General features: G+C 42.0%; 1 protein-coding gene across 2 annotated transcripts in view; it reads right to left on the reverse strand.

Moving 5' to 3' along the window:
* Positions 1–958: 958 nt before the first annotated feature.
* The window catches only part of zgc:158659 (uncharacterized protein LOC791141 homolog), a 249,431-nt gene continuing 230,605 nt past the window's right edge, over positions 959–19,784 (reverse strand). For both annotated transcript variants that reach the window (XM_056300257.1, XM_056300256.1), the window contains exons 26-28: positions 7,342–7,493; positions 6,970–7,118; positions 959–2,063 (exon numbers count right to left, since the gene is read on the reverse strand). In XM_056300257.1, coding sequence (XP_056156232.1) covers positions 1,939–2,063; positions 6,970–7,118; positions 7,342–7,493 — 426 coding nt within the window. In that variant the 3' untranslated portion in view covers positions 959–1,938. The remainder of the gene's footprint in view (positions 2,064–6,969; positions 7,119–7,341; positions 7,494–19,784) is intronic.

Consider the following 19,784-nt stretch of genomic DNA (forward strand, 5'->3'; position numbering starts at 1 on the left):
CCACCAGACTTCATCTCTACAGAGTCACAGCCAAACTAAATGGAAGATAGTCAAAGTGAAAGTGTTGGATGGTGATCAAGGTGATCTTTTTCCAGCCCGGTGAATTTTTCCATTGAGTTGAAATGTGGATGGATCTGGAATCTCAGACTGCCACTTCAAAATAGCGACAGACATCAGGTGTCACAATGTGAAAATGACGGACCTTAAGAAGCAACACTGACCACAAGACCACTGGTTAAAATCCTGGATTGGCCTTTAGCAAAAGGCACTTAACCTGGCTAACTGAAATGAAGCTCCCAGGAACCAGTGGTAGAGGACTGTGGTTGCACAGGGTTGCATAGGGCAGTAGTATAAATGTGGAGCAGGGCTCAGCTCACCAAACTCTCCCAGGAAAGACTAAAGAAAGAATGTGACTGGAAGTGACCACTGATCTGAGCAGAATGAGGGAAGTATCACCACAAACGACCTCAGAATGTCACATTGAAATGGCTTTCTAAACCCTCTCACCTGTGTGATTGCAGTGGTGCCCTCTAGTGGCAGCTCAGGAACAGCAGCCTCTTCGCAAAGTTCCCCTGTTGAGATGCTAGTGTAAAATAAGCTATCTGAACTTAACCATCATTCATCATGAGTGCAAACTAACACGTGGGTTGATTAGAATGGACTATCTCCACCACTAATTGCTTAACCATTGATCATGGTAAACCCCAAAGTAAGATCTATTACACGGTGCACCGGAGGCTAGTGAGGTGAGACCTGATGTGTAGAGTGCATTTGCTCAGTTAGCTAGCAGCTAATAAACCTTTCTAGATTGTCATGCTCACACATTGATCCCTGAAGACATCTCAGCTTAAGAGAAGTTTAGCTGACTGGTTTTATCTTGCTGTCCAGTTCAGCCACTTCACATAAAATGACAAGTCACTCATAGAAAGACGATTCCTTTCTTTGAAATACACTGTTAACAATTTATTCAGATCTCTTGATCTCTTGATCTCGCTCTCTGCTGTGTGCTTGAACTGAACAGCTGGTATCTTTAGCTTTGGTCTGTTGGACCATGAGCATTACCCATAATGCATATTGTTGTCTTGATGCATGCTCAATGATGCAGGTAAGGAAATCACAGAAAGGTGAATCAGTTCATCTGGACACAACGTTTAGTTGGACAACGAGCCGGTCGTTATGCCACTGTATTGGTTAGAAGGGTGGGGTACCTGCGGTCAGCTGAGACTGAAGAGGTCACTTAGATGGTGATGAAACGTTTCTGTCAGTAAACGTTGTGTCCACATGACCTGATTCACCTTCTGTGAACACAGATTATTGCTCTCACATTGACCCGAGTGTTCATATTGCTGGTTTCCATGAAGCTGGCAGCTCAAATCAAATTCCCTCTCGTATCCGCTGAGCTGTTGTGACAAAGCTAGCCCAGTCATCAGCACCTGAAAAAGGTTGCTTGGTGTGTCAGCAGTGCTGCAGTCAGCTGGCACAGCCTGGCTTGGCATATGTAGCGTTCACAAGGAAGACATCTGAGACACCTTCACCCCAAGATACTTTATCCTACCCAGCATGCATTTGGCATCCTCAGCATCCGTTTAACCTTTAACCCTGAGCTTCATGGTGCTATGGCTATCTAATCACACCCAGTCTTTTTGCAACAACTACAGTCACTATCCATCACTATCAATCACTATCAATCACCATCCATCAATATCAATCACTATCCATCACTATTAATCACTATTAATCACTATCCATCACTATCAATCACTATCAATCACCATCCATCAATATCAATCACTATCCATCACTATTAATCACTATTAATCACTATCAATCAATATCAATCACTATCAACTCCAACCACCTGAACATCACCATCACAAAGTCCTACATAGTGCATTTAAAACTTTTGTGTGTGTGCGCGCGTGTGTGTGTGTGTGTGTGTCAGTGGTCGTTGGGCATGTGACGTATGGTGTGGAAGATCCAGTCCATCTTGGTGCTCCAGCCTCCGTGATGAGCGTCATTCATCTGCTTAGTGAAGTACTCCAGCGCCTCCTGCTGAGACTTTTCTGTATTACAGACAGACAGACAGACAGACAGACAGACAGACAGACAGACAGACAGACAGACAGACAGACAGACAGACAGACAATTGGAAACTGTCAGTTAAACGCCCAACTCAAGTTCGATGTGAACACAGATTTGGTTGTCAAGTGTGGACAAGAAAGAATTCACTTAACTCTTTTAATGTGTGTAACACCATCTCATGTATCTTCTACCAGTCATTTACTGAAAGTCTTGTAACTTGTTCCTGTATTTGTTGGTTTACTGGGTTGTGTGTGAAGGACAGGAACAGCCTACACAGTGTGGTGAAGGTCTGCTCCAAGATAACCAGAGTCCAGCAGAGAGACTTGTGCCCCCTCTGGGAGAAACGTGTGGCCCGCAAAGCAAAAGGAATTATTACCAATCTGACCACGTCCTGTCCAGTCAATTCACAGTAATGCCCTCAGGCTGGTGCTATACAGCGCCCCCTAGGAAAACGAATCGCTATCCTGGGTCCTTCATTCCCTCTGCTATCAGGCTGTTAAATGCTGAGAGCAGTCATTTTACATACATGCCTTATATTGTTTTAAACCACAACAGTTGGTTTATACCTTGTGTGCTTGTCACATGGCTTGTGGGCCTGTACGTTCACTGAATGTAGTGGTGGAATGTAACGTGCAAAGCACCTTGGGATGCTTCTTTTATTCATTTAACTTGTGTGAATTTTTATCCATCCTGGATACGACGTTAAACTCCAACTGCCGGGTCGTCGGTGACTAAACTGGCACCCCCACTTCAACCCTTGGGTTGTTGTGAGGAGGGTGTGTGGTTCTTAGTCCCAGCAGGACTAAGAACAAAACCTGTCAAAGGGCGGATGAGTTCCTCTGTGAACCAACGGCCATGCATACCCACAGAGGAGGTAGGGACCACCAGGTACTCCCCCTACTGACACACAATGATGACCCAACGTGTTGAGGCATCAGCTGTGCTCCTACCACCTCCATAGGTTACAGAACTGATGATGATGAATTTTTATCCTTCACCTGGTCCTCGTGTGAGTCTGCATGTATGGCCACACGACTGGGCCAGTGTGCATCTCTTGCCCATGTACTGATCTGTGTTGTCTCTGACATACCGCTGACTGCCACTTGTCTGTGAGTTCTGTATGGTGTGGGTAGATTGTGTATGTGTGGGTAGGTTGTGTATGTGTGGGTAGATTGTGTATGTGAGGGTAGATTGTGTATGGTGTGGGTAGGTTGTGTATGGTGTGGGTAGGTTGTGTATGTGTGGGTAGATTGTGTATGGTGTGGGTAGATTGTGTATGTGAGGGTAGATTGTGTATGTGTGGGTAGATTGTGTATGGTGTGGGTAGATTGTGTATGTGAGGGTAGATTGTGTATGGTGTGGGTAGATTGTGTATGTGAGGGTAGATTGTGTATGGTGTGGGTAGATTGTGTATGGTGTGGGTAGATTGTGTATGTGTGGGTAGATTGTGTATGGTGTGGGTAGATTGTGTATGGTGTGGGTAGGTTGTGTATGTGTGGGTAGATTGTGTATGGTGTGGGTAGATTGTGTATGTGTGGGTAGATTGTGTATGGTGTGGGTAGGTTGTGTATGTGTGGGTAGATTGTGTATGGTGTGGGTAGATTGTGTATGGTGTGGGTAGATTGTGTATGTGTGGGTAGATTGTGTATGGTGTGGGTAGATTGTGTATGGTGTGGGTAGGTTGTGTATGTGTGGGTAGATTGTGTATGGTGTGGGTAGATTGTGTATGGTGTGGGTAGGTTGTGTATGTGTGGGTAGATTGTGTATGGTGTGGGTAGATTGTGTATGTGAGGGTAGGTTGTGTATGTGTGGGTAGATTGTGTATGTGAGGGTAGGTTGTGTATGTGTGGGTAGATTGTGTATGGTGTGGGTAGATTGTGTATGGTGTGGGTAGATTGTGTATGTGAGGGTATGTTGTGTATGTGTGGGTAGATTGTGTATGTGAGGGTAGGTTGTGTGTATGTGTGGGTAGATTGTGTATGGTGTGGGTAGATTGTGTATGTGAGGGTAGATTGTGTATGGTGTGGGTAGGTTGTGTATGTGTGGGTAGATTGTGTATGTGAGGGTAGGTTGTGTATGTGTGGGTAGGTTGTGTATGGTGTGGGTAGATTGTGTATGTGTGGGTAGGTTGTGTATGTGAGGGTAGATTGTGTATGTGTGGGTAGATTGTGTATGTGAGGGTAGATTGTGTATGTGTGGGTAGATTGTGTATGTGTGGGTAGATTGTGTATGTGAGGGTAGGTTGTGTATGTGTGGGTAGATTGTGTATGGTGTGGGTAGATTGTGTATGTGAGGGTAGATTGTGTATGGTGTGGGTAGATTGTGTATGTGTGGGTAGGTTGTGTATGTGTGGGTAGATTGTATATGGTGTGGGTAGATTGTGTATGGTGTGGGTAGATTGTGTATGTGTGGGTAGGTTGTGTATGTGTGGGTAGATTGTATATGGTGTGGGTAGGTTGTGTATGGTGTGGGTAGGTTGTGTATGTGTGGGTAGATTGTGTATGGTGTGGGTAGATTGTGTATGTGTGGGTAGATTGTGTATGGTGTGGGTAGGTTGTATATGTGTGGGTAGGTTGTGTATGGTGTAGGTAGATTGTGTATGGTGTGGGTAGATTGTGTATGTGTGGGTAGGTTGTGTATGTGTGGGTAGATTGTGTACGTGTGGGTAGGTTGTTTATGTGTGGGTAGGTTATGTATGTGTGGGTAGGTTGTGTATGTGTGGGTACGTTGTGGGTGTGTGGGTAGATTGTGTATGTCTGTGTTGGTTGTGTATGTGTGGGTAGACTGTGTATGTGTGGGTAGATTGTGTATGTGTGTGTTGGTTGTGTATGTGTGGGTAGACTGTATGTGTGGGTAGGTTGTTTATGTGTGGATAGGTTGTGTATGTGTGGGTAAGTTGTGTTTGTGTGTGGGTAGGTTGTGTGTGTGTGTGTGGGTTGGTTATGTAACTGAATGGTCTCTGTGGGATAAATGAGGTTGTGTGTAGGTGTGGGTAGGTTGTGTGTGTGTGTGTGTGTGTGTGTGTGTGTGTGTGTGTGTGTGTGTGTGTGTGTGTGTGTGTGTGTGTGTGTGTGTGTGTGTTTTACATGCCCGGTCTGCAACAACAACTCTGCATCCAGGATCAAAATATTCAGCCACCAAAGGACTCACAAGTTGGGGAGAAGATGGTCGTCATCGGATACGATGGGCAACCAGGAAGTCAGTGTGTGTGTCAGTCATTACCCAGGGCCAGGGGGGATACGATGGGCAACCAGGAAGTCAGTGTGTGTGTCAGTCATTACCCAGGACCAAGGGGGATACGATGGGCAACCAGGAAGTCAGTGTGTGTATCAGTCATTACCCAGGACCAGGGTGGATACGATGGGCAACCAGGAAGTCAGTGTGTGTGTCAGTCATTACCCAGGACCAGGGTGGACACGATGGACAACCAGGAAGTCAGTGTGTGTGTCAGTCATTACCCAGGACCAGGGTGGACACGATGGACAACCAGGAAGTCAGTGTGTGTGTCAGTCATTACCCAGGACCAGGGTGGACACGATGGACAACCAGGAAGTCAGTGTGTGTGTCAGTCATTACCCAGGACCAAGGGGGATACGATGGACAACCAGGAAGTCAGTGTGTGTGTCAGTCATTACCCAGGACCAAGGGGGATACGATGGACAACCAGGAAGTCAGTGTGTGTGTCAGTCATTACCCAGGACCAGGGTGGACACGATGGACAACCAGGAAGTCAGTGTGTGTGTCAGTCATTACCCAGGACCAGGGTGGACACGATGGACAACCAGGAAGTCAGTGTGTGTGTCAGTCATTACCCAGGACCAGGGGGGATACGATGGACAACCAGGAAGTCAGTGTGTGTGTCAGTCATTACCCAGGACCAGGGTGGACACGATGGACAACCAGGAAGTCAGTGTGTGTGTGTGTATCAGTCATTACCCAGGACCAGGGTGGATACGATGGACAACAAGGAAGTCAGTGTGTGTGTCAGTCATTACCCAGGACCAAGGTGGATACGATGGACAACCAGGAAGTCAGTGTGTGTGTGTATCAGTCATTACCCAGGACCAGGGTGGATACGATGGACAACAAGGAAGTCAGTGTGTGTGTCAGTCATTACCCAGGACCAGGGGGGATACGATGGACAACAAGGAAGTCAGTGTGTGTGTCAGTCATTACCCAGGACCAAGGTGGATACGATGGACAACCAGGAAGTCAGTGTGTGTGTGTATCAGTCATTACCCAGGACCAGGGTGGATACGATGGACAACAAGGAAGTCAGTGTGTGTGTCAGTCATTACCCAGGACCAGGGGGGATACGATGGACAACCAGGAAGTAAGCGTGTGTGTCAGTCATTACCCAGGACCAGGGGGATACGATGGACAACCAGGAAGTAAGCGTGTGTGTCAGTCATTACCCAGGATCAGGGTGGATACGATGGACAACCAGGAAGTCAGCGTGTGTGTCAGTCATTACCCAGGATCAGGGTGGATACGATGGACAACCAGGAAGTAAGCGTGTGTGTCAGTCATTACCCAGGACCAGGGTGGATACGATGGACAACCAGGAAGTAAGCGTGTGTGTCAGTCATTACCCAGGACCAGGGTGGATACGATGGACAACAAGGAAGTCAGTGTGTGTGTCAGTCATTACCCAGGATCAGGGTGGATACGATGGACAACCAGGAAGTAAGCGTGTGTGTCAGTCATTACCCAGGACCAGGGGGGATACGATGGACAACCAGGAAGTAAGCGTGTGTGTCAGTCATTACCCAGGATCAGGGTGGATACGATGGACAACCAGGAAGTCAGCGTGTGTGTCAGTCATTACCCAGGATCAGGGTGGATACGATGGACAACCAGGAAGTAAGCGTGTGTGTCAGTCATTACCCAGGGCCAGGGTTTTCCTCAGGTAGGCGATGTCATCAAAGCTCTGGAGTTCAGGCATCCCACAGCCCAGCAGCAGAGAGAAGAGATTGATGAACAAGCTGGCATGCTGCCGGATCGCCAAGTATGCCTTATAACACATCTCCTGAAACCTAAACACACACACACACACACACACACACACACACACGCACGCGCGCGCACATACGCACACACATGCACAGACGTGCGCATGCACACAGAGAGATAGCGAGGTGCTCAGCCAGGTCATTCTAGATGTTCATCTGTACATGTATGTGAGTGTGTGTGTGTGTGTGTGTGTGTGTGTGTGTGTGTGTGTGTGTGTGTGTGTGTGTGTGTGTATCTGTGTCAGACCTCTGAAACTCCTTGGTTTTGCTACACTCCTGGACTCCTTTGCTGATGACCATGAGGAAGTCCTGAGTGAGGACGAAGGGCACCCTCTCTCTTTTATAACCAAACTTCTTCTTCTTATGGTCCAAAAAATGACCAAAGTCTATATGAAACAACTAAAGAGAGAAAGAAAGACGGGTTAGTATGAGCTGTATATGGAACAACTAGAGAGAGAAAGAAAGACGGGTTAGTATGAGCTGTATATGGAACAACTACAGAGAGGAAGAAAGACGTGTTAGTATGAAGTGTATATGGAACAACTAGAGAGAGGAAGAAAGATGTGTTGGTATGAACTGTATATGGAACAACTAGAGAGAGGAAGAAAGACGGGTTAGTATGAGCTGTATATGGAACAGCTAGAGAGAGGAAGAAACACGTGTTAGTATGAACTGTATATGGAACAACTAGAGAGACGAAGAAAGACGTGTTAGTATGAGCTGTATATAGAAAACCTAGAGAGAGGAAGAAAGACGTGTTAGTATGAAGTGTATATGGAACTAGAGAGAGCAAGAAAGACATGTTAATATGAAGTGTATATGGAACAGCTAGAGTGAAGAGGAAAGACATGTTAGTATGAACTGTATATGGAACAGCTAGAGAGAGGAAGAAAGTTGTGTTAGTGTGAACTGAAAATGGAACAACTAGAGAGAGGAAGAAAGATGTGTTAGTTTGAGCTGTATATGGAACATCTAGAGAGAGGAAGAAAGACGTGTTAGTATGAACTGTATATGGAACAACTAGAGAGAGGAAGAAAGATGTGTTAGTTTGAGCTGTATAAGGAACATCTAGAGAGAAGAAGAAAGACGTGTTAGTATGAACTGTATATGGAACAACTAGAGAGAGGAAGAAAGACGTGTTAGTATGAGCTGTATATGGAACATCTAGAGAGAGGAAGAAAGACGTGTTAGTATGAACTGTATATGGAACAGCTAGAGAGAGGAAGAAAGACGTATTAGTATGAACTGTATATGGAACAACTAGAGAGAGGAAGAAAGACGTGTTAGTATGAGCTGTATATGGACCAACTAGAGAGAGGAAGAAAGACGTGTTAGTATGAGCTGTAAATGGAACAGCCAGAGAGAGGGGGAAAGACATGTTAGTATGAAGTATATATGGAACTAGAGAGAGGAAGAAAGACGTGTGAGTATGAACTGTATATGGAACAGCCAGAGAGAAGAAGAAAGACGAGTTAGTATGAACTGTATATGGAACAACTAGATAGAGGAAGAAAGACGTGTTAGTATGAACTGTATATGGAACAGCTAGAGAGAAGAAGAAAAATGTGTTAGTGTGAACTGTAAATGGAACAACTAGAGAGTGCAGGAAATACATGTTTAGAGGAATTGCAATTTTGTATGAACTGTCCATGGAACAGCTAGAGAGAGGAAAGACGTGTTAGTATGAACTGTAAATGGAACAGCTAGAGAGAGGAAGTATGAACTGTATAAGGAACCGCTACAGAGAGGAAGAAAGACATGTTAGTATGAACTGTATATGGACAGCTAGAGAGAGGAAGAAAGATGTGTTAGTATGAACTGTAAATGGAACAACTAGAGAGAGGAGGAAAGACGTGTTAATATGAACTGTATATGGAACAGCTAGAGAGAGGAGGAAAGACGTCTTAGTATGAACTGTATATGGAACAGCTAGAGAGAGGAAGAAAGATGTGTTAGTATGAACTGTAAATGGAACAACTAGACAAAGGAGGAAAGAAATGTTAGTATGAACTGTATATGGAACAGCTAGAGAGAGGAGGAAAGATGTGTTAGTATGAACTGTATATGGAACAGCTAGCAGAGGAAGAAAGACGTGTTAGTATGAACTGTCCATGGAACAGCTTGAGAGAGGAGGAAAGACGTGTTAGTATGAACTGTATATGGAACAGCTAGAGAGAGGGAGAAGGATGTGTTAGTATGAACTGTAAATGGAACAACTAGACAAAGGAGGAAAGACATGTTAGTATGAACTGTATATGGAACAGCTAGAGAGAGAAGGAAAGACACGTTATTATGAACTGTATATAGAACATCTAGAGAGAGAAAGAAAGATGTGTTAGTATGAACTGTATATGGAACAGCTAGAGAGAGGAAGAAAGACGTGTTAGTATGAATTGTATATGGAACAACTAGAGAGAGGAGGAAAGACGTGTTTGTATCAAGTGTATATGGAACAGCTATAGAGAGGAAGAAAGAGATGTTAGTATGAACTGTATATGGAACAGCTAGAGAGAGGAAGGAAGATGTGTTAGTGTGAACTGTCCATGGAACAGCGAGAGGAGGAAAGATGTGTTAGTATTACCTGTATATGGAACAACTAGAGAGAGGAGGAAAGACCTGTTAGTATGAACTGTATTTGGAATAGCTAGAGAGGGGTGGAAATATGTGTTAGTATGAATTGTATATGGAACAACTAGAGAGAGGAGGAAGGACGTGTTCGTATGAAATGTATATGAAAAAACTAGGGAAAGGAGGAAACACGTGTTAGCATGAACTGTATATGGAACAGCTAGAGAGAGGAGGAAAGACGTGTTCGTATGAAATGTATATGAAACAACTAGGGAGAGGAGGAAACACGTGTTAGCATGAACTGTATATGGAACAGCTAGAGAGAGGAGGAAAGACATGTTAGTTTGACTGTATTTGCAACAGCTAGAGAGAGGAAGAAAGATGTATTAGTTTGAGCTGTATATGGAACATCTAGAGAGAGGAAGAAAGACGTGTTAGTATGAACTGTATATGGAACAACTAGAGAGAGGAAGAAAGATGTGTTAGTTTGAGCTGTATAAGGAACATCTAGAGAGAGGAAGAAAGACGTGTTAGTATGAACTGTATATGGAACAACTAGAGAGAGGAAGAAAGACGTGTTAGTATGAGCTGTATATGGAACATCTAGAGAGAGGAAGAAAGACGTATTAGTATGAACTGTATATGGAACAACTAGAGAGAGGAAGAAAGACGTGTTAGTATGAGCTGTATATGGACCAACTAGAGAGAGGAAGAAAGACGTGTTAGTATGAGCTGTAAATGGAACAGCCAGAGAGAGGGGGAAAGACATGTTAGTATGAAGTGTATATGGAACTAGAGAGAGGAAGAAAGACGTGTGAGTATGAACTGTATATGGAACAGCCAGAGAGAAGAAGAAAGACGAGTTAGTATGAACTGTATATGGAACAACTAGATAGAGGAAGAAAGACGTGTTAGTATGAACTGTATATGGAACAGCTAGAGAGAAGAAGAAAAATGTGTTAGTGTGAACTGTAAATGGAACAACTAGAGAGTGCAGGAAATACATGTTTAGAGGAATTGCAATTTTGTATGAACTGTCCATGGAACAGCTAGAGAGAGGAAAGACGTGTTAGTATGAACTGTAAATGGAACAGCTAGAGAGAGGAAGTATGAACTGTATAAGGAACAGCTACAGAGAGGAAGAAAGACATGTTAGTATGAACTATATATAGACAGCTAGAGAGAGGAAGAAAGATGTGTTAGTATGAACTGTAAATGGAACAACTAGAGAGAGGAGGAAAGACGTGTTAATATGAACTGTATATGGAACAGCTAGAGAGAGGAGGAAAGACGTCTTAGTATGAACTGTATATGGAAACGCTAGAGAGAGGAAGAAAGACGTGTTAGTATGAACTGTAAATGGAACAACTAGACAAAGGAGGAAAGAAATGTTAGTATGAACTGTATATGGAACAGCTAGAGAGAGGAGGAAAGATGTGTTAGTATGAACTGTATATGGAACAGCTAGCAGAGGAAGAAAGACGTGTTAGTATGAACTGTCCATGGAACAGCTTGAGAGAGGAGGAAAGACGTGTTAGTATGAACTGTATATGGAACAGCTAGAGAGAGGGAGAAGGATGTGTTAGTATGAACTGTAAATGGAACAACTAGACAAAAGAGGAAAGACATGTTAGTATGAACTGTATATGGAACAGCTAGAGAGAGGATGAAAGATGTCTTAGTATGAACAGTATATGGAACAGCTAGAGAGAGGAAGAAAGACGTGTTAGTATGAACAGTATATGGAATAACTAGACAAAGGAGGAAAGACGTGTTCGTATGAACTGTATATGGAACAGCTAGAGAGAGGATGAAAGATGTCTTAGTATGAACAGTATATGGAATAACTAGACAAAGGAGGAAAGATGTGTTCGTATGAACTGTATATGGAACAGCTAAGGAGAGGAGGAAAGATGTCTTAGTATGAACAGTATATGGAATAACTAGACAAAGGAGGAAAGACATGGTAGTATGAACTGTATATGGAACCGCTAGAGAGAGGAGGAAAGACACGTTATTAGCAACTGTATATGGAATCACTAGAGAGAGGAGGAAAGACGTGTTCGTATGAACTGTATATGACACAACTAGAGAGAGGACGAAAGACGTGTTAGTATGAACTGTATATGGAACAGCTAGAGAGAAGAACAAAGACATGCCATTATGAACTGTATATGGAACGGCTAGAGAGAGGAGGAAAGATGTGTTTGTACGAACTGTTTCTGGAACAACTAGAGAGAGGAGGAAAGACGTGTTCGTATGAAATGTATATGAAACAACTAGGGAGAGGAGGAAAGACATGTTAGCATGAACTGTATATGGAACAGCTAGAGAGAGGAGGAAAGATGTGTTAGTATGACTGTATATGGAACAGAATTGAGAGAGGAGGAAAGACGTGTTAGTTTGACTGTATTTGCAACAGCTAGAGAGAGGAAGAAAGATGAGTTAGTCTGAACTGTAAATGGAACAACTAGAGAGAGGAGGAAAGACGTTTTTGTATGAATTGTATGTGGAACCGCTAGACAGAAGAGGAAAGACGTGTTATTATAAACTGTATATGGAACAGCTAGAGAGAGGAGGAAAGACGTGTTAGCATGAACTGTATATGAAATAACTAGAGAGAGGAGGAAAGACGTGTTAATATGAACTGTATAAGGAACATCTACAGAGAGGAAGAAAGAGATGTTAGTATGAACTGTATATGGAACAGCTAGAGAGAGGAAGAAAGACATGTTAGTATGAACTGTATATGCAACAGCTAGAGAGAGGAAGAAAGATGAGTTAGTGTGAACTCTAAATGGAACAACTAGAGAGAGGAGGAAAGACGTGTTCGTATCAAATGTATATGAAACAACTAGGGAGAGGAGGAAAGACGTGTTAGTATGAACTGTATATGGAACAGCTAGAGAGAGGAGGAAAGACGTGTTAGTTTTACTGTATATGCAATAGCTAGAGAGAGGAAGAAAGATGAGTTAGTGTGAACTCTAAATGGAACAACTAGAGAGAGGAGGAAAGACGTATTTGTATGAATTGTATGTGGAACAAGTAGACAGAAGAGGAAAGATGTGTTATTATAAACTGTATATGGAACAGCTAGAGAGAGGCGGAAAGACGTGTTAGCATGAACTGTATATGGAAAAGCTAGAGAGAGGAGGAAAGATGTGTTAGTATGAACTGTATATGGAATAACTAGAGAGAGGAGGAAAGACGTGTTAGTATGAACTGTATATGGAACAACTAGAGGGAAGAGGAAAGACATGTTAGTATGAACTGTATATGGAAAAGCTAGAGAGAGGAAGAAAGATGTGTTAGTGTGAACTGTAAATGGAACAACTAGAGAGAGGAGGAAAGACGTGTTTGTATGAATTGTATGTGGAACAGATAGAGAGAGAAGAGGAAAGACATGTTATTATAAACTGTATATGGAACAGCTAGAGAGAGGAGGAAAGACGTGTTAGCATGAACTGTATATGGAAAAGCTGGAAAGAGGAGGAAAGATGTGTTAGTATGAACTGTATATGGAATAACTAGAGAGAGGAGGAAAGATGTGTTAGTATGAAATGTATAAGGAAAAGCTACAGAGAAGAAGAAAGAGATGTTAGTATGAACTGTATATGTAACAGCTAGGAGATGAAGAAAGACATGTTAGCATGAACTGTATATGGAACAGCTAGAGAGAAGAGGATAGACGTGTTAGTTTGACTGTATATGCAACAGCTAGAGAGAGGAAGAAAGATGAGTTAGTGTGAACTGTATATGGAACAGAATTGAGAGAGGAGGAAAGACATGTTAGTATGAACTTTATATAGAACAGAATTGAGAGAGGAGGACAGACATGTTAGTATGAACTGTATATGGAACAGCTAGAGAGAGGAGGAAAGACGTGTTAGTTTGACTGTATTTGCAACAGCTAGAGAGAGGAAGAAAGATGTGTTAGTCTGAACTGTAAAAGGAACAACTAGAGAGAGGAGGAAAGACGTGTTTGTATGAATTGTATGTGGAACCGCTACACAGAAGAGGAAAGACGTGTTAATGTGAATATACAAGGAACAGCTATAGAGAGGCGGAAAGACGTGTTAAAATGAACTGTAAATGAAACAACTAGAGAGAGGAGGAAAGACGTGTTAGTATGATCTGTATATGGAACAGCTAGAGAGTCGAGGAAAGACGTGTTAGTGTGAACTGTAAATGGAACAACTAGAGAGAGGAGGAAAGATCTCTTAGTATGAACAGTATATGGAATAACTAGACAAAGGAGGAAAGACGTGTTCGTATGTACTGTATATGGAAAAGCTGGAGACAGGAGGAAAGATGTCTTAGTATGAACAGTATATGGAGTAACTAGACAAAGGAGGAAAGACATGTTAGTATGAACTGTATATGGAACCGCTAGAGAGAGGACGAAAGATGTGTTAGTATGAACTGTATATGGAACAGCTAGAGAGAAGAAGAAAGACATGCCATTATGAACTGTATATGGAATGGCTAGAGAGAGGAGGAAAGATGTGTTTGTACGAACTGTTTCTGGAACAACTAGAGAAAGGAGGAAAGACGTGTTCGTATGAAATGTATATGAAACAACTAGGGAGAGGAGGAAAGACGTGTTAGCGTGAACTGTATATGGAACAGAATTGAGAGAGGAGGAAAGACGTGTTAGTATGAACTATATATGGAACAGCTAGAGGGAGGAGGAAAGACGTGTTAGTTTGACTGTATTTGCAACAGCTAGAGAGAGGAAGAAAGATGTGTTAGTGTGAACTGTAAATGGAACAACTAGAGAGAGGAGGAAAGACGTGTTTGTATGAATTGTATGTGGAACCGCTAGACAGAAGAGGAAAGACGTGTTATCATGAACTGTATATGAAATAATTAGAGAGAGGAGGAAAGACGTGTTAGTATGAACTGTATAAGGAACAGCTACAGACAGGAAGAAAGAGATGTTAGTATGAACTGTATATGGAACAGCTAGAGAGAGGAAGAAAGATGTGTTAGTGTGAACTGTAAATGGAACAGCTAGAGAGAGGAGGAAAGACATGTTAGTATGAACTGTATATGGAACAACTAGAGAGAGGAGGAAAGACGTGTTAGTATGAACTGTATATGTAACAGCTAGAGAGAGGAGGAAAGACTTTTTAGTATGAACTGTATATGGAACAGCAAGAGAGAGGAGGAAAGACGTGTTAGTATGAACTGTATATGGAACAGCTAGAGAGAAGAGGATAGACGTGTTAGTTTGAACTGTATATGGAACAACTAGAGAGAAGAGGAAAGACATGTTAGTATGAACTGTATATGGAACAGCTATAGAGATGAGGAAAGACGTGTTAGCATGAACTGTATATGGAACAGCTAGAGAGAGGAGGAAAGACGTGTTAGTATGAACTGTATACGGAACAGCTAGAGATAGGAAGAAAGATGTGTTAGTGTGAACTGTAAATGGAACAACTAGACAAAGGAGGAAAGATATATTAGTATGAACTGTATATGCAACAGCTAGAGAGAAGAGGAAAGACGTGTTCATCTGAAATGTATATGGAACAGCTGGAGAGAGGAGGAAAGACGTGTTTGTATGAATTGTATGTGGAACAGCTACACAGAGGAGGAAAGACGTGTTAATGTGAATATACAAGGAACAGCTATAGAGAGGCGGAAAGACGTGTTAGCATGAACTGTAAATGAAACAACTAGAGTGAGGAGGAAAGAGGTGTTAGTATGATCTGTATATGGAACAGCAAGAGAGAGGAGGAAAGACGTGTTAGTATGAACTGTAAATGAAACAACTAGAGTGAGGAGGAAAGAGGTGTTAGTATGATCTGTATATGGAACAGCTAGAGAGAGGAAGAAAGATGTTTTAGTAAGAACCGGAAATGGAACAAGTAGAGAGAAGAGGAAAGACGTGTTAGCATGAACTGTATATGGAATAACTAGAGAGAAGACGAAAGACGTGTTAGTATGAACTTTATAAGGAACAACTAGAGAGAGGAAGAAAGTTGTGTTAGTGTGAACTGTAAATGGAACAACTAGAGAGAAGAGGAAAGACGTGTTAGTTTGACTGTATATGCAACAGCTAGAGAGAGGACGAAAGATGTGTTAGTGTGAACTGTAAATGGAACAGCTAGAGAGAAGAGGAAAGACGTGTTTGTATGAATTGTATGTGGAACAGCTAGACAGAAGAGGAAAGATGTGTTATTATAAACTGTATATGGAACAGCTAGAGAGAGGAGGAAAGACGTGTTAGCATGAACTGTATATGGAAAAGCTAGAGAGAGGAGGAAAGATGTGTTAGTATGAACTGTATATGGAATAACTAGAGAGAGGAGGAAAGACGTGTTAGTATGAACTGTATATGGAACAGCTAGAGAGAGGAAGAAAGTTGTGTTAGTGTGAACTGTAAATGGAACAACTTGAGAGAGGAGGAAAGACATGTTAGTATGAACTGTATATGGAACAGATAGAGAGAGGAGGAAAGATGTGTTAGTATGAACCGTATATGGAACAGCTAGAGAGAGGAGGAAAGATGTCATAGTATGAACATTATATGGAATAACTAGAAAAAGGAGGAAAGACATGTTAGTATGAACTGTATATGGAACCGCTAGAGAGAGGAGGAAAGGCACGTTATTATGAACTGTATATGGAACATCTAGAGAGAGGAGGAAAAATGTGTTAGTACGAACTGTATATGGAATAGCTAGAGAGAGGAAGAAATACGTGTTAGTATGAACTGTATATGAAACAACTAGAGAGAGGGGGAAAGACCTGTTAGTATGAACTGCATTTGGAATAGCTAGAGAGAGGAGGAAAGACGTGTTAGCATGAACTGTATATGAAACAACTAGAGGGAGGTGGAAAGATGTGTTAGTATGAACTGTATATGGAACAGCTAGAGAGAGGAGGAAAGACGTGTTCGTATGAAATGTATATGAAACAACTAGAGAGAGGAGGAAATACGTGTTAGCATGAACTATACATGGAACAGCTAGAGAGAAGGAAAGACATGTTAGTATGAATCTGTACATGGAACACCGAGAGAGGAGGAAAGACGTGTTAGTATGAACTGTATATGGAACACCTAGAGAGAGGAGGAAAGATGTGTCAGTATGAACTGTATATGGAACAGCTAGAGATAGGAAGAAAGATGTGTTAGTGTGAACTGTAAATGGAATAACTAGAGAGAGGAGGAACGACGTGTTAGTATGAACTGTATATGGAACAGCTAGAGAGAGGAAGAAAGATGTGTTAGTATGAACTGTAAATGGAACAACTAGAGAGAGGAGGAAAGACGTTATTATGCACTGTATATGGAACATCTAGAGAGAGGAGGAAAAATGTGTTAGTGTGAACTGTATGTGGAATAACTAGAGAGAGGAGGAAAGACGTGTTCGTATGAACTGTATATGACACAACTAGAGAGAGTTGGAATAGACGTGTTAGTATGAACTGTAAATGGAACAGCTAGAGAGAGGAGGAAAGACGTGTTTATTATGAGCTGTATATGGAACAACTAGAGAGAGGAGGAAAGACGTGTTTGTATCAAGTGGATATGGAACAACTAGAGACAGGACGAATTACGATTTTGTATGAGCTGTCCATGGAACAGCTAGAGGAGGAAAGATGTGTTAGTATTAACTGTATATGGAACAACTAGAGAGAGGACGAGAGACATGTTAGTATGAACTGTATATAGAACAGCTAGAGAGAGGAAGAAAGATGTGTTAGTGTGAACTGTAAATGGAAGAATTAGAGAGAGGAGGAAAGACGTGTTTGTATGAATTGTATGTGGAACAGGTAGACAGAAGAGGAAAAACGTGTTATTATAAACTGTATATGGAGCAGCTAGAGAGAGGAGGAAAGACGTGTTAGCAGGAACTGTATATGGAACAGCTAGAGATAGGAGGAAAGATGTGTTAGTATGAACTGTATAAGGAACAGGTACAGAGAGGAAAAAAGAGATGTTAGTATGAACTGTATATGGAACAGCTAGAGAGGAGGAAAGACGTGTTAGTATGATCTGTATATGGAACAGCAAGCGAGAGGAGGAAAGAGGTGTTAGTATGAACTGTATATGGAACAGCTAGAGAAAGGAAGAAAGATGTTTTAGTAAGAACTGCAAATGGCACAAGGAGAGAGAGGAGGAAAGACGTGTTAGCATGAACTGTATAAGTAACAACTAGAGAGAAGGAAAGATGTGTTAGTATGAACTGTATAAGGAACAGGTACAGAGAGGAAGAAAGAGATGTTAGTATGAACTGTATATGGAACAGCTAGAGAGGAGGAAAGACGTGTTAGTATGATCTGTATATGGAACAGCAAGAGAGAGGAGGAAAGAGGTGTTAGTATGAACTGTATATGGAACAGCTAGAGAAAGGAAGAAAGATGTTTTAGTAAGAACTGGAAATGGAACAAGGAGAGAGAGGAGGAAAGACGTGTTAGTATGAACTGTATATGGAACAGCTAGAGAGAGGAGGAAAGACGTCTTAGTATGAACTGTATATGGAACAACTAGAGAGAGTAGGAAAGAAGTGTTTGTATGAAGTGTCTATGAAACAACTAGAGAGAGGAGGAAATACGTGTTAGCATGAACTGTATATGGAACAACTAGAGAGAGGAGGAAAGACGTGTTATTTTGACTGTATACGCAACAGCTAGAGACAGGACGATACATGTGTTAGTGTGAACTGTAAATGGAACAACTAGAGAGAAGAGGAAAGACGTGTTTGTATGAATTGTATGTGGAACATTTAAACAGAAGAGGAAAGATGTGTTATTATAAACTGTATATGGAACAGCTAGAGAGAGGAAGAAAGACGTGTTTGCATGAACTGTATATGGAAAAGCAAGAGAGAGGAGGAAAGATGTGTTAGTATGAACTGTATATGGAATAACTAGAGAGAGAAGGAAAGACGTGTTAGTATGAACTGTATATGGAACAGCTAGAGAGAGGAAGAAAGACATGCTAGTAGGAACTGTATATGGAACAGATAGAGAGAGGAGGAAAGATCTGTTAGTATGAACTGTATATGGAACAGCTAGGAGAGGACGAAAGACGTGTTAGTATGAACTGTATATGGAACAGCTAGAGAGAGGAGGAAAGATGTCTTAGTATGAACTGTATATGGAATAACTAGACAAAGGAGAAAAGACATGTTAGTATGAACTGTATATGGAACCGCTAGAGAGAGGAGGAAAGACACGTTATTATGAACTGTATATGGAACATCTAGAGAGAGGAGGAAAGATGTGTTCGTGTGAACTGTATATGACACAACTAGAGAGAGGACGAAAGACGTGCCAGAATGAACTGTATATGGAACAGCTAGAGAGAGGAAGAAAGACTTGCCAGTGTGAACTGATATGGAACAGCTAGAGAGAGGAGGAAAGATGTGTTAGTATGAACTGTATATGGAACAACTAGAGAGAGGAGGAAAGACGTGTTTGTATGAATTGTATGTGGAACAGCTAGACAGAAGAGGAAAGACGTGTTATTATAAACTGTATATGGAACAGCTAGAGAGAGGAGGATAGACGTCTTAGTATGAACTGTATGTGGAAAAGCCAGAGAGAGGAGGAAAGATGTGTTAGTATGAACTGTATATGGAACAGCCAGACAGAGGAGGAAAGACGTGTTAGTATGAACTGTATATGGAACAACTAAAGAGAGGACGAGAGACGTGTTAGTATGAACTGTATATGGAACAACTAGAGAGATGACGAGAGACGTGTTAGTATGAACTGTATAAGGAACAGCTAGAGAGAGAAGAAAGACATGCTAGTATGAACTGTATATGGAACAGCTAGAGAGAGGAGGAAAGGTGTGTTAATATGAACTGTATATGGAGCAGCTAGGAGATGAGGAAAGACGTCTTAGCATGAACTGTATATGGAACAACTAGAGAGAAGAGGATAGACGTGTTAGTTTGAAATGTATATGGAACAACTAGAGAGAAGAGGAAAGACGTGTTAGTATGAACTGTATATGGAACATCTAGAGAGAAGAAGAAAGTTGTGTTAGTGTGAACTGTAAATGGAAAAACTAGAGAGAGGAAGAAAGTTGTGTTAGTGTGAACTGTATATGGAACAGCTAGAGAGGAGGAAAGGTATGTTAGTATGAACTGTATATGG

The sequence above is a fragment of the Lampris incognitus genome, chromosome 20 (genome assembly GCF_029633865.1).
Source record: "Lampris incognitus isolate fLamInc1 chromosome 20, fLamInc1.hap2, whole genome shotgun sequence".
Classification (NCBI taxonomy): domain Eukaryota; kingdom Metazoa; phylum Chordata; class Actinopteri; order Lampriformes; family Lampridae; genus Lampris; species Lampris incognitus.